The sequence below is a fragment of the Coturnix japonica genome, chromosome 31, assembly GCF_054131305.1.
Source record: "Coturnix japonica strain WE chromosome 31, WE-NBRP24, whole genome shotgun sequence".
NCBI lineage: Eukaryota > Metazoa > Chordata > Aves > Galliformes > Phasianidae > Coturnix > Coturnix japonica.
In genome coordinates this window covers 6,303,071-6,326,236 of record NC_140693.1, presented here as the reverse complement: position 1 = coordinate 6,326,236, position 23,166 = coordinate 6,303,071, and the positions used below count along the sequence as shown (strand labels likewise).

The 23,166-nt window shown below is 41.5% G+C and overlaps 1 protein-coding gene and 1 long non-coding RNA gene across 2 annotated transcripts in view; one reads left to right on the top strand and one right to left on the bottom strand.

Annotated features, from left to right (window-relative positions):
- The window catches only part of LOC146755720 (cytosolic carboxypeptidase 4-like), a 94,585-nt gene that overhangs the window by 55,594 nt on the left and 15,825 nt on the right, over positions 1-23,166 (top strand). Inside the window, exon 5 of the mRNA XM_085525389.1 lies at positions 15,421-15,587. Coding sequence (XP_085381515.1) covers positions 15,421-15,587 — 167 coding nt within the window. The remainder of the gene's footprint in view (positions 1-15,420; positions 15,588-23,166) is intronic.
- Positions 9,422-14,650, bottom strand: LOC146755721 (uncharacterized). Its single transcript, XR_014937971.1, has 3 exons — positions 14,262-14,650; positions 14,000-14,091; positions 9,422-12,849 (listed from the first exon to the last, which is right to left on the bottom strand). It is a non-coding gene; the product is annotated as an uncharacterized LOC146755721 (long non-coding RNA).

Here is a 23,166-nt window from a genome sequence, read left to right as displayed (position 1 = left end):
ACAGCCCAAAGAGGTGTTGGTTTCATACTGATAAGATCTGGTGTGTTACATGCTGACATGCATCATAAGAATGAGTAGCACCTGACACTTCTGGGCTCACTCCAGATATATAAATGCAGTCCACTTAAGGCCAGGTTGCCTTTGCTTGAGATTCTGACTGGTTGGAATAAATGGGAGTGAAATTTTGTTTATTTCATGTACATTTAATAACACACATTTCAATCCCCAAGGTGCTTCATCAAGTACCCTACTCTTCTCAGTCAGTTCCCCTGATTTCACATGAGGATGTACAGCTGTGATAAGCTGAACTGAATGTGAGGTCTCATAACTCTACAATTTAAACAGTAAGAAGCTTCCAGAAAGGCCAAATCAGTCACTGAAGACCTTCTTTTTAAGACAACCAGAGCAGTCCCAATACAAATCATGTTTTACCCATATTATTTCTGTGTCCGTGTTACAGAGACTTGGCACAAGCCCCAAATACATCTCATTTATATATACACGCTTGACATTAACTGGAAGGGGGAGACTGTGGAAGTGGAGAAAAGACTCATAAAACCTTTAATTCTTGCAATGGCACGTTGGCACTTTTGTGTGCCACAGCTCAGCTACTTGTTGTATAGAGAGAACTCAGCCTATAGGACTGTGTAGGATTTGCATCCTGTTTAGAGGGGAAAGCCAGCAGCAGAGTGCATGGAGAGTACATGCCTATGGTTTTTGAATTACACATTAAATGAGTGTTTGTTCCGCTGGGCTGGGTTTGTGCAGTTAGTATTCGTGGGTGCAAACTACAGACTGTGGAAGACTACAATATAAACATGAATGTGGATACACGTGGGTGTGGAAGACAGTCCAATGCATGTTCAAGTGTGCACCAGTGTGTCTGATGAACGTGTAACTTTAATTGTGTCTTTATGGATGGTTGTTGTTTGTTGTAATGCTAGAGTCTTAGAAATGTGTCCCTGTACATCTGTGATCATGTAAATGTGTGTGTACGCACAGATCTATATAAATGCCTGATGAGAAGTGCTCAGGGTTTCCAAGTAGGAGATAACACAGTGTACCAAAATCAGCGGGAAACTCCAGTGCATTCACATTCAGCCATCATTTTGTTCTAAGAAAATGGGGATTTTCCTTCATGAAAGAAGAGGCACAAGTGCAAAAGGGCTTTTGTGGCACTGACTGTGCAGCTGATTGTCAATCTGAGACGGAGGACTTTCCATACGTGCCTTTTTCTTTCACTTACCCTCACAGATGTGACCTCTGGAAAGAAAAGCTAATAAAGCCTTTTTCCCCCCACAGAGAAACACACATAAGAGCTTGGCAGAAACTGCCATTTCTTCAAAGTCATGTCTAACAATTTTTCCACCAGCACCAGCTCTTCCTTTTAGTCTCTGAAAAGAAGGCTTGCCAGTAAAAGTACAGAAATAACTTCTCTCACTAGAACCCGTGTTTGCCAACAATAGCTAAGGAAAGGGAATCTATTTTTGTATCTGGATTGTAGTGTGAGATAGTTCTGGTGGCCTAATCTAATTGTGGTTTAGGATGTTGTAATCTCTGTATTGAGGTATATGGGAGAAAAATAGTATGTGTGCCTCTTCTGAGAAAAGAATTAGGGTCAGTGCTAGCAGTAGGAGAAATTGAGATAATACCAGATAGTCTCTGTTTGGCAGCCAAGGCCAAGTCTCACTGTCTCCAAGCAAGGTAAGCAGACCAGGCTTCTGAAGAGTACTTGGATTCAGCCACGAGTCCACATTATTAGGCAAGTCCATGGTAGTGTAGCAGATCCAAAGTGAAAACACACGTTAGTAATTCAGGGTGATGTTTGTGGGGTCAAAGAGCTCAGAAACCACTTGGCAGGTCCACAGTGACAAGGTGATGCTGGGAAGTCAGTTCTGTGAGTCAGGGTCTCACCATAGGGTACACCATATACACACCATAGGGTGTGCTCAGGTAAAAGCATGTAAGCGTTGCTACAGGAGCTACAGACCTGCAGTTTTACAGCAGAGCCCTAAGCTGAAGTGGGGCTCTTAGAATAGGTAGAGGGTATGGGTAAAGGCCCCAGGCGGGTCTGGCTGAGGACCTTTATGGCCTGTTAGTGCTTTCAGAGCTCTGAAAGAATGATTCATTTCACCATCAGAGTATCATGTCTGGGTTGTCTCTGTTCTGTATCAGAACTGTGGAACAGCTGCTAAAAATAAACCTTAGAAAATCTATTCCAGACTTTATACGAGACCCTGTCTGTGTTGAGCAGGAGATCTGGGGTTCATTCAGACAAGTATCTGAAAACCTCACAACCAGCTGGGTGTACTCAACATGTGTGTTAGCTGTTCTGAGTTTTGTAACTTAAGCTATTAATTTAAGGCTTCTGTTCACTCTGACTAGCTAAGATCCTGACAGGGACTTTAATTCACAGGCATAAAGCTCTGACAGTCTCTGCTTCTAACTGCCATAATGGACAAACTTGATGGGCAAATGCGTTTGTTATTTTTCTTAGGAGACAAAAACTGATTCAGGTATTCAGTTGCTGTGATAATAGCTATTCTAATAGAAGCAGACGTCTCCTAGTGTTGTTTCTATCTCTTGCCAATCTTGAGCTTCACCACTCTCCTGAATGTGTAGCTTTTTAGTCCTTCTATTTACTGAAGGTCTGTAGTTGTACACTGCCTTTCTGAGAGAGCTCAGATTCCACTTGTCTGTCCCTAGTGGGCAGGATAGAAGGTACTCCCCTCCCATATGTTCAGGGGCACAACTGCATCTGCAGAGCTTTGAGGTTCTTTGTCAGAGAGTAGTGCTTGCTAGTTACTCTAGAAGCTGCAGGTGACCCAAAACACTGAGCAAGGGACTCCACACTCTCTACGAGTGTGGGATTGGCAGCACATCTGCCTGATAGAAGGTCTTTATCTCACAAGAAAAGAGAGAAGAGGGAAGCAACTGCTGCCGTGATCTCTGCAGCTGCCTGTCATCCTGCCTGAGTGAGTTTGATGTGGTGCTGTTGCTTCTTTACAGAAAAAGACGCAAATTATTTTAAGACACTCTTATTATTTTTCTTATTTTTTGGAAATCTTAATCTTTTAAAATATGGCAGGATCTCGAATTAGATGCTTCAAACAATTTTGCTTCCAGCAGTGAGGGGTGAAGTGTAGGAGGTAAAGAGAACTGTGGGTTACCTCCCCATCTCTGCTGATGTCCTTCACTAGGTGCCCTTCACTAGGTCACTCCTCCTCTGATTCAGCATCCCTGTTGGCAGCTTGCAGTACTGCTCTCCTATCTCCCAGAGGATATCCTGCGATTAATTGAGGGATGTATCTAAATCGCTTTAGCATGCAAGCCAAAAGTCATCGGGGACAAAGCTGTTACTAGGGCAGGAATAAAGGTCAGACCCTTGCTGACATGGTTGTCTTGATTAATTACTACACTAATCTCTATAACTCCTCTTCAGCAATATAATTTGGCCTCATCCCTTGCTTGTTTGTTGGTTGTTGTGGTTTTTTTTCCTTCCATTTTCTGCAACTTAGTGGTGAGAGAATTACTGAATAAACCCACATGGAAAATGCTACTTCTCTCTTTCCCACCTCTTGGCCAAACCTATGCCTCATTCCCCCTTAGTGTCCTGGGGGAATGTGTCTTAGTGTCCTGGGCAGCCTTAGCTGGTGGGGGCAACCAGCCCATGGCAGACAGTTGGAACTCTGTGATCTTTAAGGACCCTTCCAACCTAAGCTAAGAATCTATAATTCCACGATTCTTAGGGATTTGAGGAGTGATAGACAATTACTTGAATTACTAGGAACATGATGCATGGAACTGGCAAAATCAGTTCATTTGATACTATTTTCCTGCAGCTTTTTTTATGTAGGAAAGTACGAGGTCGGTGCAAGAAATCCTTAGCGTCCCTGTTCTCTGGGTGAAGTGTATTGAAGGGCTGAGCAGCCAACCATGGCTGAGGGCAGGAGGTGCTGGTAGTTTGGATTCTGCGACTAATACAGCTCTGGGGCTCATTGTTTTGGGACAAACACTTTTGAACACAGAGACTGTGCAGAGTCCACTAAGGATCACCAGCAGCATCAGAAGAAGATACAGAGGGGCTTGGAGAGGAGCAGAAGGCAGACTGAGTGAACGTGTGTAGTGAAGGGTAGTGAACCGAACCTGCTTTGGATGAACAAGAGGGAAGATTCCCTCCAGGTTACTGCCCAGTGGGAAATCAAAGAAATGAAGAAAATCACTCCGTGTTTCCTATTCAGCTCCTCATTCGGATCTGTTGTATTTTCCACTCCTCTGTGATTACGTCCGTGTCTCAGTCAGGTATTGTTTTCTGCTTGAGTTGGGAATGTTCCCTAAAGCTGTTCCGAGTGCGCAATACTCTCTCATTCTCTTTCCCAGGCCAATTTTGGAGTGAATTTTGGCAGATTACACAAGTGCAGAGTGTTTACTGTCCTGTCTTACATCATCATTTTCCCGTATCGTTTATTTTTCCTTTGACAGATTTTTAACACTGCCAGTCTAATATGCATCAGAGATTGTCGAGTATTACCATAATGCAGTGTATTGTGGGTAATCCCATGCAAATTGTTCTGTGGAAAGTCATGCTAAATTATCTTCTTGGGGGGAGAAAGAAAAAGGCTTTTGCTTTCATTTATTTTAACCGTTTGTTCTTTGGATTTCAGAGCAGCTGCCAGTGGCAATGATTTAGAACAGTTGTTTGACACTCGGCACCATGTGAGGCGATGCTCCTCCTCAAAAGACATGGTGCTAAATGCATGGCGTTGTGTACTGTGCTAGATTTATTGTATACGTGTCTCCAGTGTTCACATTTAAAACGTTGGTAGGTTGTCTAAGGAAAAATCTGAGTGTATGTTGGGTTGGCACAGTGAAGGTAGGCATTGCCAATTTTTCCAGCTCCATTGTATGAACATATTGAGGAAATACCAGTTCTTGTGAGCCTGAAGTGCATCAGATGTCTCTTGGAAGAGGCAGATCTGATCATACACGCTCTTGTTTTCTTTTTTTCTTTATTATCAAGGTCATTTGCTTGTAAACTGGCTGCTTTGTTCTTTCTGAGGTCCATATTACTTCCCCAAACCGAGACAGTAATCCTCCTTCTGGATGGAACACTTGATTGTAGTAGAAATGATTGCAGTGTCACAAACAGAGGATTATCGTTTTAAGTGGAAATCATAAAAACAGGTTGAAAAAGACTTCTAAGAAAGAGGCAGCTTGTTCTTATGCAAATTTTCTCAGGTAGTACAGCTGCAAGATAAGAAGTCTTGAAAGCCTATAATCTGGAGTCAGCATCTTCTCTGTTATTACAGGTTTGCCTGCGTCACACTGTGAACGGTCAGTAGGTCTCCAAAGACTCAGAGAAACTTAGTTTATTCTTCTGAGGCCTACATGTCTTTCTCTTTTTGCATGATGCTCTGGAGGTTGAGGCATTACTCAGCTGCTGTGCATTTGCTTCTGGCTGGTCTCCTCTGAAAAAGACAAAGTGGAAATATTCATTGCAGAACAAGAGGAAATATAAGCTGCTTTTGTGTGAGTCACATCAGTTATCCCACTTGATAGAGATAGTTGCCTCCCCCTCACCCTACTTCTGTCTCTCTGATCTTGTTTCCCTTTCTTCAGTCTGTTCCTTACAGCCTTCAAACACCTGATTTCTTTTTCTCTTTCTTTCCAAAAGCACAGTAAGTGGAGAAGTTAAAGTAAGCCTTTGCTGGTGGGATTATAAGAGCAGTAAAGGCTTATAGGTGGTTTGAAGAAGTTTGTGTCTAATTGACACTCATCCTTGGTAAACAAGTCCAAACGTCTGAGCTCATGCTGCTGGTAGGTTCCTTGTGGGCAAGCAACAGGGGCTCATATCTGCTGTAATAATGTAGAATATTCAGTTTTGATCTCTGTTGTTTTTGTTTGCTGGTTCCTTTCTTTTGATACTAATCGTATTCTCAGCCAAAAGAGTGGTTTAAAAAAACCCCATCAGCCATCAGACTACTTGTACCAGCGGACATCTGGGTTGGCAATAAAGTGAGCCTTTGGACTCCGCAGACCTATAAATCCTGGTTAGCAGCTGGTGGCAACTGTTTCACCTGGAGGAACTTATCTTGATGTCTGGCATCTGGTTGTGTGGTCTGTATTCCCAAGACCCTTCACAGGATGTCCCTCCTAACCCAACCTTCTTGTAAAAAGATCATTCTTTCTCCCTGGGCCTTTTGGTAAAATACGTCTGTTAAGGTAACTTTCTGACATATTCAAGCTGCAAGAAGCATCCTGTATCAGAATAATTATGCTAACACCCATTAGAACACAGCCAACAAGCCCCTTCTTTGTACTCCCATCCTTCACCTTCAAAGGGAGCAGTTACCAGGCTGGATTCCTCACCAAACAGTGTGTCTCTTTCCTCTCTGATCTGAACTGGGCACGTATGCCTTTTGTGCTTTCCTGTGTATCCTTGGCTTGGGAAATCAATGGTTCCTTTGTTGCTTTAGAAGTGCTAATACAATGAATTCTGGAATTGTAGTTGCTTACTGTCACTGATCACTTGGAAGTGTGTTAGGTGGGGAAACCAGCTTTGGCAGCTGGCTGAAGATAACCAAAGAGAACTTGTGAAATGAAAAAAGATAGAAAATTGACATGAGGAATCCTTCATAATATAGGGGAAAAGGCGCAGTGTAAGGGGACAGCCATACAATATATGTGAAATTTGAGAAACGAGAAAGGAAGGCTCAGAGCTGCAGATGGCTCTGTGCCCTTACCTCTCACTCATGAGTCTCTTTATGAAGACGTGTTTAAAGTAAATGTTTAAGGAGACCAACAAAGAGAAGGTCTTGGGCTGATCTGTGAATATGTGCATGGCAATTTAACTGCAGGAGCTGGCGTGTGGCGTGGCCCAGGCAAAGGGACTGCCATCGGGTAGAAGTTTTGCTCTGGTGCCAATGGAAGCAGGAGTCAGAGGAAATGAGGGATTTAGTATAGAACAGACTTAGATCTGGAAAAAAGAAGCATGCTCCAAGGCATAATCAAAAGGCTCTGGAAGGAAACAGTGGACCCTCAGGACTGGAATAATAAGGAATTGTGAAGGCTGAGATTTGGATGCATGCTGGAGCTATTTATGCTGTCCTGGGGCCACAGGCATGTTGGCAGAGCTGGTAGGCAGCCAGGACAGGCACAGAGCAGAATGCTGTGGGACCACTCTGGCTGTTTTATGCAGGAAGACAATGTCTGCACGTTATCTGTCGGTGTTATTTTATATTCAACCAAGGCTACAACACACAGAATCAGGTAAACCTCAGGTTTTATTGCTGTAAGAGTTATAAGGGAACAAAGGAACTGAAGATTCAAACTGGTAAAATCATTAATAATGGCCAGTGGGGTAGATAGCAGACATCTCAAACATGCTAAACAATGTGCTCATTCTGATTCCTTATGTTTTAAAATTTACTCCAGAGGTTGAGAACCACCAAAAAAAGAAAAAACCTACGAGAAACACAAGGGCAGGGAAGCACAGTGACTGAGTTAATTGCCTTGATGGCATGAGTGAAGGGAGATGCAGTATACAAAGTTTGTCATTTGTTAAGACTCATATTTAAGTGAGCAGCATTGGTGGACATCCTAGTTAAGTCAGAACTAAGGAGAAGAGAGTTTCCCTCACCCAAAAGAAATCCCAAAGGGATTGGAGTTTTGGGGTGAGGCACAAAAGGGTCATTTGTATAGTGAAAATCTACTTAAAAGTCTGGAAAAATAGGTGGGATGTATTAATCATCACTGGGGTGGGAAGAAATGGATAGTAAGGTGACTCCAGCTACCACTCTGTTTTGGTCTGTATTTCTTTAATGACTGAGAAATGAGGAGAACAGTAAAATGCTAAGATTTACTGTTTGCAGCTGATATGAATTATACAGTAGGAAGGAGGACAGCAAGACTGTGGTTACGGGAATGGAAGATAAAATACAGACGGTGGCGGGGTAAAGCATGTTTGAAGGAATAGTTTAAAGCATTCAAACACATGGTTGGATTCTGAATTAGCTCTGACTGTTCAGGAAAACATAAGTAGCGATTAGAAAGACAGCTCAATAAAGATATCTGTGCCATGTGCAGCAGCAACAATAAAGAAGAAAGTGAGTAAGATGCTTGTGTATGTGAGAAAATGTAGGCTTGGAAGATGCTATAATATCCCTATAGACGTGAATGGTAGTACCTCCTTTGGACTGCTTTGTCTGTTATGAGTTATTTTCTTTGTAAGGCAAAAGAGATAATGAAAGGGGGGGCTAGAGGAAGCACACAGTGGCCTGGAAGGCAGATTCGATATGGGAGAGTATTAGTGATACTTGAGCTATTGAGAGAGAAAGGGAAAGAGTGCAGAGAGCTCAGCAGTAACACTCAGCACTGTGCTGGGGAGAGGCTTCACAGTGATGTGGATATTTGGTGGCAGCATAGCAGGAAGCAAACTCGCCACCCCATTAAATTCCACTCCATGTAACGTTGCTATCAGGCCAACATGCAGCTTTGCCGGTCTGCTTGTGTCTGTAATGTGCTAGCATGGGAACAGAGCACCAGAGATCCTGTGGGGCAGACAGCTATCAGGCTGGAGCATGCTGTGATGTCTGGGTCATGCTGTGCTGGCTTCTTTCTAAATGCACTCTAGTGCCTAAATCATTATGTTGGTGCAAAAGTGATACCATGATCCATCATGGGGTCTTATTTTGTATGGGGAAGAAAAGCGTACTAGTGTTGCTGTGTCATTTTGGTCAATACATATTTTCATCACCTCTGGGATGGGCAGAATGGCATATGTTTTATCAGAGTAAGAGGGAAAGGCTTCAAAGCTTTCTATATTGCAGATTATAGTATAGTGAATTTCAAAATAAAATCTACTTTGTAATTTCCCAGTAACTATAAATACTTGCTCTGCTTTAAAGCCACACAGAAAAATAACAAGGTGTTGTGTAACATAGAACAATATGGAGGGCATTTCATGAAAAGATACAATTGGTTCTTTATATAACACATAATTAACCAGGAGAATCTGATAGTGAATGACATTGTGGAGACAAATACTGTACTAAGAATGTTCAAAACAGGTTAGACGCTTTCTGAATAGCATCTGTATTTACGTTAGCCAGAATAAACATCATAAATCCTTTTGTTGCCAAGCATGTGGTGATCACCAGCCAGGATTAGGAAGTTATTTAACTCCCACGGTGAAATATGGCCAAATGAGTTAAACTCATAGCTGAAAATGCTTGGGTGGGCCTGGAGTCTGCTCACTTTTCTGTATGCTGAAGTTATTCATACAAGCAGAGAAGTGGAAGTAGAGAGGGAGGAAAAGTGATCCAGGGATTAAACTGCCAATTTAGGACTTGCAAAAATTCAACTTCTTGCTTTCCCAGACTGCTTTTATGAGCTAATTCATTTGACACAGACTCTCAGATGTACTTAGAGCTCCACCTCACATTTAATCTTCAGGCACCTCAGGCTATAACCTGGCTGTGACTTGTTCCAGGTTCCATAGAGTTCACACAGCAGAAGGTGTACGAGTGAGAGAAAGCCGTGGGTAGACTACAGATGAATGTTGAAGGCACAGTCAGATGGGGTAACAGCAGTTAACCTGTTGCCAGTACTGGAACCTGCATTAAAGACAGAAATGTTCTTGAACAAAGCACTTGGTTGTCACCAGTGTAAAGTAGTTTTCTTTTCTTACACTGCCCCAGAATCACTGTATGACCTTGAACAGTTTCCCCATTTCTTCTTCTTGTCTGCCAAGTAGGAGAGTTAATTATCTGGAGCACTATTTGTTTTCTTTCAAGAATTAGCACTTATTTTTTCTATTTATTTTCTGTTTTGTTGTTGTTGTTGTTTTTCCTGACAAACAAACAATGACAACAACAAAAACATACTGACAATTCCCACTACTTTTGTTCTTTGCCCTCTGGACCTTCTTTATGGCTCATCTACGTTGGTTTTGCTTTCTATTTTTGTCCATCTTTTATTCCTGATTCAGCCACTTTTCACAGTTATGCCCCACATAAATGTATGCATTGGTCCCAGTGATACCCAAGAAGTGATCTGGCAAAACTGGACCTTCTGGTACCATGTACTACCTTCCATCTCAGGAAGCAATGCGAAAGAGGTGCACCAGCATCCAGCAAGTATGGAAGCATTCCATACCCAACCACTACTGCTCTGTGTGAGTGTGCAGTCTCTGGGGGAGGGTGATGAGAATATATCCCCATCTTTATGCTTACTTTGGTTGGCTATCTATGCTATCTGAATAAGTAGAACTTGACAACCAGTTTTACCATTTGCTAAATCCTCAGTTCTCTTACAAACAGGCCTTTCAGGCCTCTTTCTGCTCTCTGATCTGCTTTCCTCCATCCCTTGAACAATCTAGCCTGTAGCATCTTTAGCCAGGGAAAGAGTCCGTTTGAATGACAAATCAATAACCCATCTTGTGACGAAACAAAGAAGTTTGCTCAGTCCCAGCTGAATCAGAGCATCAGCTAAATTCAGCAGATTTTCAGGGAGGGTTGACAGCAAGCTGGGCCTTGTTTCCTCACCTAGTAGCCAAAGTACTGAGGAAAGCGAGGATGGGCATTCATAACGAAGCACACCTCTCCAACAGTGAGATGGGGATTGAGGTTTCCATTAGTTTTCCTCTTGTTATCATTCCTCCACATCAGCATCCACTGACCTCAACCACCCCTCCCTCTTTCTCATCCTTTTATCTCTCCAGTCCTTTTATCTTCTGTCTTTAACTCAACCCCTCTCATCTTTCTAGAAATTCAAGCTACCCAATTTTTTTTCTCCATCTTCAGCCTTTTCTGCTTGCTTAATCCCTTTGAAATCTTTTGGCCCAAATTTCTATCCCCTAAACTTTGTCTGTTTAGAATGTCATACCTACTGCTTAGGGATCTCTGGGCCATGAGAAAAACTGGCTTGTTCCCTACTGTCCTCATCTCAATAGCTGGTTCCCCATTGTGCATCAGCATGTTTTCTTTCACAGGGGTTTAAAGGACACTATCTTTTGGGGCTGGCCCAGGCTAAAATTTCATCTGCAGGCACCAAATGTTTCATTCAGCTGTGTGGTTTGTCCTGTGCAGCCTCGAAGTAGTTTCTATTAGTATTCCAATGGAGAGCTCACTGATGGAATTAGTGGGAAACCAGACTGCCAATTTATTTATACCCAGCCTTAGGGCATAACCATTGTGCATGTGTAAAGCTGTTGAGATGCAGAGTATACTCTGCATGTGTGTGTGTATGTGTTGACTGGAAGTAAGTTTGCAGGGAAAAATATTGCCTCAAGGATTGAACAGTGCCCAAAAGTGACCGTACTGTGTGCCAAAGATCCCTTTTCTCTGAACGCAAGAGAAAAATGATGGCTCTGAAATCTGTTGTCTACTTGTGTTTATTAATATCTTTCAACTCCAGTTTAACTGCAGCTCTTGTTACCCTGGTGGAGAGAGAAAATTCTAATTTAACTTCTGGAGTCCTTCCACCTTCAACAATATCTGTGTTATGAAACTATCGCTGCCTTTGGCTTGTGGGGTTGTTTAAAGCATATGAGTAATGAATAACGAAGTTTTCCCATTACATTGTCTCTTAGCCTGTGATGTGTTTTTAGGTAAATTGAGAGACGTTGGAAGCATTTAGTTGTGAATATATAGTTGATGCATCAGTGCTGAATGCGAATGAACTCTTTTTCCGGTATAATTTCATCAACTTTCATTAGGAGAATTTTTATTGCCATTATCTTGGCCAAATGATAAATCACGGAATAGCTTTCTTATTTTTCCCCCTCCTTCCGTGTTTCCTATTACTGTGACACAGTGTCATTTAGGAGATGCAGATGAACACCTCACTGCCCTGTTATGATAAAAACAGTTTGGGCAGAGAACAAATGTACTGGTTTAACTAGGCCAAGAGCTAATAGGTTGTGTTCATTTAATTCATCTGATTAGCCATGTTGAGTTCCTCTGGAATGTTTCTTCCCACCAAATCATATATACAGATACATCCAGATATTAGAGCATGGTGATGTCTCTTACCATACTGTCTGCTGTGGTATGAAAAAATGAGAAGAGATTAGCAAATAATGTCTAGTTCCATTATTCTTTATAACAGCCAGGAAACTATAAACCTGTTATCCTTTAACATTATGTCTTCAAAAGACATGCATGAGGGGGCCCAGGGGACCAGTGGGCATATTTGTATTGCGCAGCAATGTGTGTATTGAGCCAATGCTGATCCAGACTGGCACTTTCATGTTATGAAAAGCAGAAACTATGCAAAGATATGAGCTGATCATCAAAGAAGAATACCTTTGTTAGCATATCCATGAGGCTAAACTAATTAAGACTGATGATCTTGTCTGCAGCTTTCTGGTACAGTTTTCTGATTCAGACTTTGCTTAGATTTTGCTGGCTTGGAAGACTGCACTGCACTCCGCTTCTCATACAGATGCCTCCAGAGGAGGATGGAGCCATGTAGGATTGTGATGGGGAAAGATAGGGTCTCTGAGAGTTCAGGACATTGCAGAGGACCTGATGGCAGGTAGAACAGCTTCCTCCTGCATGGTAGTGGCAAACGGGTTATATATTGTCACTGTGAGTAGAAACAATCCAGCTTGACTGCTGTGGAGCTTCTTAACCAAAATCAAAAGTTCACCACTTCTCTTTCTTTATCTCTTGTAGAATTTCAAGAATTTCAAGCAAGGCAGGAGGGGCTGGTTTCTACCCAGAGCACCAGCTCTTGGCACTGCTGGCAGATATCATTAATGCTGTTAGTTTGATGCATCAGTTCTGTCAGCATCTTCACTTTAATGGTAGTCACCAATGCAGCTCCAGCTCCTGCCTCTGCTGAGAGCTGAGGAAGAAGAGGGAGAGCATTGTCTGAGTTGGAAAATAAAAGACTGCCTGTGTTTGAAGTGAATTAAATGTGTTAACTTGTAATGTTCTAGCTGAGGTTTCCAGCTGTTATTCCCGAGCTGTCTGTTCTCGAAGCAATATGGGTCCATCATAAAGCAGCTAACTTCAGAGCATGAGCACTTACTGTCTGAGGCTTCTCAGGTGTATTATACTTTTATTATTATTATTTCTCTGTTCATAGTTTCCTAAGGCCTCTTCATATCCTGAATAAAACCCTGGGGAATTGTAAGCCCACAGGCTGAGTTTTAGCACTGTCACTATTCGCATCTCCTGGATTGATAGGTATTTAGTGTGCTGCCTGGATCCTGGAAACAGGACCCTAAGATACACCCCAGGGAAAGCCCCAAGATGTTCCTTGTATTTTTTACCCCTGAGAGAATAATTCCTTTGCTGTGGAAGTGACTTATTTTTGCTCAGAAATGTCACCATTTCCACCTGCCAATTGTAACTGCCACACTAAAATGTCTTCTGAAGTAAAATAATGGAAGTGAGGAATCTATGTAGAGCTGCTAGGCCCTCGTTGTTTTGTATTAATGACCATTGGTTCCTCTAAGCCTCTTCATCTATTTTCTTCCCATTATTAATAATTACTATAGTTCATTGCACCTGGCTCTTACTTAGCAAAGCTTGCAGTGATTAGGATGGGAGAAGAAATGGTGTTAGAGATTTGCTGACTGCTTTAAAGATATTTAAGAGACTTTCTGAGAGCAGAAGTCAGATCTCCAGAGTCCTTTGTCTACGCCTGGCAGGGAGGCTCTGTTTTCTCATATTGTTTGTGTGCTCTTCTAGGCACGTCCTCTGCTTATCTAGCTGTCCAACCACTCAGTATATGTACAAGCTCAAAATAATGCATTATTTGTTCATTATTCATTATTATAATTACCTATTCATATTTATTCATATAGTTTGAGAAAACAAGCAGAATTTCAATGTGGTTACTATAGGAAAATGTGTTTGTTATCAGATAGGGCTGCTTTAATGTTAGATTTTATTTGTACATGCTGGACTTGCTGGAGTTGAAGTGAAGGCATTCGCCTTGTAAGACATTTTGTGGCCTCTAACAAACATGAACCAAAAAAAAGCATTACAAGGGAGCTGTAGATGGTCACTTGGGAAGCCTCTTTTTTCCATCCACCTCCATGCTGTTGGCTCCCAATTTCTCTCAGCTGTGCAGAAGATCCTAGAGAAATTATAAGTGCAACCTTACATAGGAAACATAAACAAATTAAAGAAGGCAAAACAAAACTAACTACTAAGAAACAGGAGACTGGAGCTCAGCCCCCTGTTATCAGTTACTGGTATATTATATATATATAATATATAATATATATAATATATGGGCTCTGTTACCTGTAAGATGTGCAGTAACAAACACCGAGTGAAGGGTCAAGAGCAGGCCATGCTGGTGTGGAGCACACACTGTGCTTGTGGCTGGTGCCAGGGCTGTGAGCACGGACTTATGGCAGTTGCTAAGGAAACAGTCTTGGAAATGGGATTGGAGTTCTTGTCAGAAGGTTGGCTGCAGAAATGGTTTGTGCTTCAAAAGCACACGGGGCTGATACTGACAAAGGCTGCAATTGTTCAGCAATTGATTCAACCCCTGGTGTGATAGCATTAAGGAGTAACACATGATGTGATCACTAAATGCCAAAGATGAGGGATTTTGCAGTTTCTTTGGGTTATTTTCGGTGACTCTTTTGTGGTTTTGGAGGTTTTTTTTGGTCTCTTGCCATCTCACTGCTTGTGAGAAACTACCAGTAATTACACCGGATTACTCCTATGTAGGCCCTTGATGTGTTACTTTTTTGTTGGGTCTTTATTTTTTTAAGTAGTGAAAAAGCATGCACAGACAATTCAAAGTCAGGGCTCTTCCATGTGAGGATCCACAGCTTGAAGGAGTCCTCTTGGAAAGGTGATGTTGATAATCCCAGTCCTGTTTTTGCATTTCTTTGCCTGCACGTCCCTACTAGAGACATAGGCTTTTAATACACTGAGAAATTCCTCAGAGTTATTTGTTATTTTGCAATTACTTTGTAATTGATTTTCTTAAAAAGCAATTCATAACTTGTTAAAGATGTTCCCTCCTTCCCCTCTTCACTGTTTTTTCTCTAATCTCTGCCACTGTCCAGTATTTACAGTCATAAAACCTATTTGTTTCCCATTGCTTAGGGAGATGACGCTTCTAGAGAGAGAAAAAAGATGAGACCTAATGATTTGTAAGAGTGTATTTAGTCAGATCCTCTTGGGGTATGAGTCTAATTTGTACAGTGACAACTTCAGTGTAAGTAACCAGAGCAGTTACACTACTTGCCTCTGTTGCCTCTGTAAAATAGAAGCTATTTTAGAATAGATCCTGTAGAACAAATGCTATCATTGAATTCATGATTGACTGTATGGGAACCTGAATGAGGTGATACTGTAATACTAAGAGCTGTCCTTCTGAAAAACAGTCTCCCAACACCTGCGCTTTGTACACTCAGCAATGAAACTTCCTCCTTTTTTCCACCAGGGCCTGCAGCTGGGAACTCAAGAGCTGGAGGAGATGGGAAGCAAGTTTTGCCTTGCTCTGCTCATTCTGCACCTCAAATCCTTGCCCTGCAGCAAGAAGGTGATGGCTCAGGCAGCGCTACTCCTAGATCTGGAGGAAGAGATAACAATAACAGACCGGGCACAAAGGTCAGTGACAGTTTCCTTACAAATTTCATTTTCCTCTCAAAATATTTCTTGAGCATATGGATGGCACTGTCTCAGTGAATTCATCAACAGGAAACTGAAGTTTCAGGTGATACTCTGTCCACCTCAGATCTCCTCTGTGGAGTCAATCTCCTACAGGGAAGATGTTCTCTAGGTGAAGGACTTTGATGGTATGATTTAGAAACAGTATGCCTGATTCTGCAAGGATTCGCACAGTCATTCCTCTTTTCCTCACAGCATTGTATCCTACAGACATATGAAGCATAGGTTTGTGATTTTTGGTGCGTGTGATGAAGTCATTATCCAAACAACCATATGGGAGGTGTTTTTTCCTAATTGCAAAATTCATTTCTTAGCTTCCTGTGTTCAATGGGATGTATGCAAGTGAGGTTGCCTCATATGTGGGGAATTTGGCCTGGGTAAAGGTCAGAATATGGGATGCTTCAGCTGTGATGAAGCAGAAATGTATGTGCTCTTTCTAAACCATGCTATTCCTAGTTCTACATGCAAGCACTTACTCTTGCAATATTGTTTTTCCAAGACAAATGGAGGAAAAAATAACTGAGTGATGTGATATGATTTGAAGTTCCCAGTGGGTTTGTTATCAAAGAGTGCTTCCAGCTTCATCAATGAAAAGCCAATTTTTTCTGTTGCAGAAATGCCCCCATAATTTACAGCAAACTTCCAGTCTTCCCCCTGCAGGAATACTTAACTGACATTCGCACCACCTGTTCCTCATGCCTGAAACCATTCTTACAAGCTTGTTCGTGGTTTTTAATGTTTATGGGGAACAATGAAAAAAAGAGAACTAAAATATAGAGACGTTCCTTTTGTATAGCTGTGCTCACTTGTACATATGAACACATAAATGAAGCAATTAACATGTATCCTAAATGGTTTCAGTACTGGGGACAGCCATCCGAGAAATCGTTGGTGTCTCATTAGAGAGAGCTACTGAAGCCTGGCCAGGTGGATGAATTTGAGATATAAATCAGATTTTCCAATTCTGAATTAGAGCTGGAGGAGTTTTTGCATGAAAGTAACTTCAGGGAAGGAAAATATTGAACTCTGACTTGTCCCAGACACTGAAAATAAGTTGGTCATACCAACTCCATGAGCACTTTCTCTCATTTGTGTGGTTTTCCATTACCTTTTTCTTTGGTTGGTTTCATGTTAGTGAGCATTCATTTCATTTTTCCTGATGTTGTGTGGGCGATGAACCTTTACCAATATAGCAGCTCTCTAATGACAAATACTTTTAAAGAAGTTAAGAATTAAAGAAAAATCCCTTACCTTGTACAGCTCCCATGCCATTCCATATCTGTTTGTGGTGGTCAAAAGCAAAGCGCTCTGTCCCTTCAAGGTTCTGTGTCATCTGGGGATGGGATGTCACTGCTGAAGGCAGTGTGATGGTTACTTGTTCATTTTCACTCCAGTGGGTGGAATTGCAGATTTATGGAGTTCTGATGGGTTAGGTGCAATTAGTTGGCATTTGTAGTACAAGTAAACATTACATTGTTTGCTCCTGTCTAAAGATTTGCCATATTACAGGAGCTTTTTGCAAAAGATCAGGAAAAGGGAGATGTGGGGACCAAGGGGCTTGGCTTGTAAGTGTATTCTATTTTATGATAAATAATTCATTGAAAAGGATTGTGCAGCTTATTGATTCTGATTCAGAAAATTAATATTTTGCTTCTGGGTTTCTTTGAGTCTCGCCAAGAGAACTGCATAATTTGATTTTAGAGGGAATAAGAGGCCTAAAGCAACCAAAGGAAGAATGCAGAATAAAGAGAGCACACTGCTATGGGCAGGAGAGCAGCTGTATCCAGGCCTCTCCCCCAGCTCAGACTTTGAAATAAAATAATGCATAGACTATGAAATAAAAAACTGATTATCCATCAGAACTGGAGGTTGCAGTGTGGGGTTCCACTCGGTCTAATCTTACTCTGTAAAGATGAAATCCAGTCTTTCTCCATTTAGGTAGCACAGGGAGCTCAGCAGAGTCTTTCTGCTTACTGGTGGTGTGTCACTACATCAATGGTAATTATAGTCTACTTTTGCCAAGACTAGAGCTGTCTTTCATGGTTTAAGGAGCAGGAAGTGTTTATAGCTTAGAACCAGTGCTGTTGTCTTCTGTAGTTACCACAAAAAACACTTGAACACTTTCTATGCTTTCCTCTTGTGAGGATGGAAATAACCCAAATTATTTTTGTACCTTTGCCAAAGCAGAGTTGAACTCGGGGCCTGCAGGTGCTACACAGGAGCGACCTAAATGGTTACACTGTGGGATGTCTTTCTTGTGTGCTTTACACTGTGAGCAGAGGTGGTTTAAACACCTTGCAGGCAATCCCTTTTCCAGACCTCTGTACTGTGTAATGAATAGTGGGTGTTTAAGTGGGAGCCAATGGGTCTGACTGCAGCTTAAGTTTGTTTTTGGTAGAGCGTGTTGCAGAAGACTGTCTTGACTGACTTTCTCACCTAGAGAAAGATACACATATGGATGTTTCCTATCAGAGCAGGATTAACAGTGTCAGAAGAAAACGATGACTGTCACTCGACCTTGATGAAAATACGATCTTTATTTAGTTGATAAGGTTCTATTTTGCAGAAAACATGCTGAAATTGCTCTGACCACTCCAGCTGTGATCAGTGAGATTAATTGCACAGTGCTTATGTTCAATACATCTATCTAATTTTCTAAATGTGCATTTCTGAGTGCCCGTCTCTATAGTACTCCGGGTGACAGGTCAAGCCATGGAAAGAGAAGTTAATCCAGTACTGGACAGATCTGACTTCCAGGTGATATGTCTCATGGCAAAGGTACATAGATCACAAGCCAGAGGTCTTTTATGTTACGAAACTCCTACGGTTCATGTTCTGCGTTTGTGTCTTTTTTTTTGTCATGGTGTCTGGTGTGCGTGGCATTGACTTGGCATCTCAGCATCTCCCTCCAACAGCGAACATTTTCACCTGTCAACGTTTATAACTGGATGTGTCTTTTAATTTTCCTCTTAGAGCTCTCTCTGCTCAGGGCATTTTGCAGCCTTACTTTTCCGCTACTGCTGTGAGGAGGATGAAGGAGCAGGCTGGACACTGGCTACTTCTCTAGAATAAACTATTTGCTCTGTCAGAGTCAGTGAGCGGTAGATCGAAGCAAGGTAATAGCTACTGGGGAAATGACTGGTCTAATGGAGGCATCTTGTGTGAATGGGGGATTTCTCCCACCTGATTTCATAGTGTTCAGTGTACAGTCTCCAGTGAGCCGAAGAAAGGTGTGCTAAACCTTTAGTGGTCCTAACAAAATGTATTTTGGAACACAGGCAAGAATTCCTTCTTGACCTCAGTCTAGCACATACAGTATATGAAGTCATTCAGGAGCATTAACTGTGTAGTAAGTTCCCAGCAGAGGCAGGGTAACAAAGTAGCTATATCTGAAAATAAGCAAAAAGGGAGTTGAATTTTTGTCTCTGGGGCTACATTACTAATAGAACAGTAGAGTATTTCCCCCAGAACCTGGAAATCCTTGGAGAACATGAAATTCACATAACAACTCTTCATCTCTGGTTCTCTAAGTGCAGCTGTCTTAAAGACCAACAGGTAACTACTGAGATTATTGCCATGAGATGCAGTGAGATCATAGGATTCTGGATTACCTGAAAGTGCTTGACTGTGTGGAAATAGTTTAACTCTGAAATCTCTACAGTACACTGCAAGTTCCTTACTCAGATATTCTCTCTCCACAAAAACCTCCTATTTACTTCCTACTCAATGCTCTACTCAATGCTGTACCTTTCTAAAACTGGGGAAAGTCTAGTAAGGGGACTTTTGTTTTAGCTCTGTTTAAATGGTATGTAAATGATGTGCTAGCAGAGTCCTGGAACCAGTACTCCAAAGGTTGTTGGTACCTAATATATTGCTTCCCATGATTATTAGTTGAAGACAAAAACAAGTGATTCTTTAAATGTTTCCAAAAAGAATATCATCCAGAGAACATCCTGCAAACTTCAGAAGCATAGATGCATCTGGGGATGGAACAAACTCTTGATCATCCTAATACAATTCTCATAACTGCCTGTCTAGTGGTTAAATTGTTCAAGGTATCAGCCAGCTTTTAGTTAGCATCCTGTGCCCCTGGGGCATTTCTCCTTAACTCTCACACTTGTTTAGGTGCCGTCACCCTCATATTGCACAAGACCTACTAAAGAACTTAGTAGTTTGTGGGTTTTTCTTTTCAGAAACTTTTTATAGGTGTTTTTCTGCATCAAAAGGCTATTCCTCTACCAGCAGGCCAGTTTTAAGGACCATTCTGCCAAGTCAAATGTCAAATATGTGGAGGGTTAACTGCATTTTGCAGCCATCTTCTGAAAAACAAGGTAATGTATCAGTTGATTGTAGAGGCATTTTACTCTCTTATCTCACAAAGATACAGTGCTGTAGATGTTGGCCTCACAACTCTGCTTTTGCTCAAGAAGAGCCACTAATTCTTGTATTTCCAGCCATGTCTTGCAGTCAGTTCAGGCATTCGGAAGCTGTCTTCTGGGAAAACAAAATGACAGCATGTACTTCAGACATCATGTTTTTTGATAATAAGTTTCATGCCTCATTTGCTATGAAACAATTGGGTTTTAAGTCAGTGCTGCCCAGGTAACTTCACATTTTTCATGACCACAAAGAGGATGAGAAGCGACTGCTCACTAAGAGCAGGTTTCAGAAAGCATTACCTTGTTAAGGGTGTTTTCCCCTTTTTCCTCATGTTTTGAACGGATGGCACTTCTGTTCATTCTCTTTTTGCATTTGTGCCTTTGAGTGTTTTGCAAACACTGCAGCAGTTGTAGCCCTTTGTTTGGGAGGTGTTTCTTACATACTGAGGCAGACCCTTGCAAAGTCATTAAGTGTTTTCTGCTGACTCAGATATTATTCATCTCTTGTGTTTCTTTATCATTTCTTATGTTTCTTGAACAGAGATAAATTTCTCTCCTCCCCAGATGGTAAATATACCTTACTGTGATATTAATCAGAAGCAGAATGTTTAATCACTACCATGGCCCTTTGTCCAGGTGCAATCTATTCATCTTCCATACAGTGAGCAGTTAAAATGGTCAGTGAGTGGATGGCAAATCCAATAATATACAAGAAGGATTTGTAGATCATTTGGAACTGTGCTTGCTCTTCTCCTATACTTCATTGATGCACCATCACAATCCTAGATAGTATTGAACTGTTGGATTTCCCATCTCTTCTCTGTAATGCATCCTCGCCTGATTATGGCTGTGCAAGCAATTCTGCTCATCTTTTAAGCTATGTGGCCAAAATGCCATTCAGATCAAAATAGAGTGAAGCAGACCCAAAGGTGGGAAGTTCAAAGAGCAAAAGAACAAAGAAGGAACGAGGCGTGTTGGTTTCAATTCATGCATCTTTAACACATATTTAAACAGCAGAATTACGACATGATAGTTCTGTGCAGTGATGGCAAATGGCTCCCTTGCTTCCTGGTTTGTGTCTTCCTCTGCTTACAGGTGAATGTGGGTTTCATTTGTTGTTACAGTTTTTTGTTTGTTCGTTTAAATTATATGAACTGGAACTAATTTTGGCTGAAGTGTTTGAGTGCAAGACAGTGCTTCACCCTCCCAAATGCCCCATCTCCTCATGGTTCCAACAGGCTGAGTACCTGATCCACTGGGGCAGTCTGTACGGTTGGACTCTGGGGAGTCCTCTGACACATGCATGGAGATGAAAGGGCTCTTTCATCATTTTGTGAATCTAATTCCCTGGAAAACATCAGCAGGAATCATCTGGTAGTTTTGATTCAGATTTCTGTTTGATTGAACGTTCATTTTTCTTTAAGTAAAGATTTGGAACATTTTTAACCTTGATCATCTGTAGACATTAAATATCTTGGGGCAGCTTTCAGAAGGAGAGGTTATTTATTGATTCCATTTTTTAGCTTGGTCACAGGTTATGTAGCTGTTAGAGGAATTTGAAGTTTCTACTGCTTTGTGAACATCTATGAATGTGATATTCCTGTGTTTGGATGCCTGAGCAAAAAGGGCATGGTGATGGTGATAGCTTATTAGGTAAATCCAAGTTTCGTGTTTGCCATACTGTGTCATGTTAGTGGTGTAGAACATGGAGCAAAAGGAGCTGCTAATGTATTTCATATAACTCTTCAAGGGCACCGCCTAACTTTTAACAGTAAAGGAGTGTGTCAGCTATGAGAGCAGCTGCAGAGTTCTGGGGTAGACTCACATTACTGTAAGGAGTCAGAATCAGTTTATGACTACCAGGAGCTATTGCTTAAATACATATATACTCTACAGTGCTCTTTCATACAGATGCTGCAAAAGGGGAGTATCTTCTTTCTGTCCAGGGTCTGACGTAAAACCTTGATGTGCCTGCTCATGAGAGGAAACACCTCCAACTTTGGATTTAGATCTATTACTGGATTCAGATTTTACTCTCAGTACATATATATTGATAATTGTGTTTTGTAAATAAGAACATGAACTTTCTTCCATCCCTCCCTCCCTTCATCCTTCTCATCCAGCACTCTTCAGCGTCTCTCCTTTGTTAGTGTGAGAATACAAGCCCAATGAATTCTGTGGAGGTTCAGCCGAGCAATGCAGTCTATAATTAATGTATTTGGTATTCAGAAGGCTTTTATGTAGCTGTGCACAGGTGAGCCACTGTAATTCAGCAACTTTTCATTAACACTTTCTGGAGCTGTCCCTGTTTTCTTCCTATTGATTTTTATTATTATTATGAAATAACCTTGGGAGCCACACAGATCTTGTTGACTGTTACCAAATACCAGTCCAAGCCTATCTCAGGCTGGGAACAATTATTCATGCTTACTTCAGAGGTAATTCATTTATCATTTAATAGCTAATAATAGCAATTTAAACAGCAGTAGGAAGGGATGAGATGAAAAGAGCAAATGGCAGAAAAAGGAATCACAGAAGGACTGCATGCTATCATATCGAAGGTTATTCAAATTACTGTACACGTACAGATCTGACTGGAGTACCGATAATGAACTTGTATATATCCAGCAGAACAAATGGGCTCTGCATTGCCCTTTCTGTGAGGCACATTGCTACTGCCTGGTATTAGACATTTTCGTATTGATTAGGAGCATCTGTATTTCTGTGGTACAGTCCTTTTCCCTTAAAATCGTACTTGAAATGTGGAAGTCATTGGGTCCCTTCACATGCTGGGATAAAAATTTACTTCTAAAGCAATCAACATTAATTTATGAAGTTATGAAATATCTCCCAAAAGACTGGATTATGAGGGATATGCACTTCCGTCTGAGGTGATCTTTATAGACCAGGATAGTGCTGACACTGGAACGGGATAGAGTCTTTCCTAGAAGTCACAAAGGATAATGAGAGGATTGATATGTTTAGACTTACAGTCATTTTGAATGCAGCCAGATGCGACAATTTTGGGTTGACCATGGATCAGGTGTTTAAGAGGCAGTGTTAGGACACTCCATATAACATTATTGCAGAGCTAGGTGGTGAAGGCTTTACCACACATCAGTCCTGCACAGCATTGATGG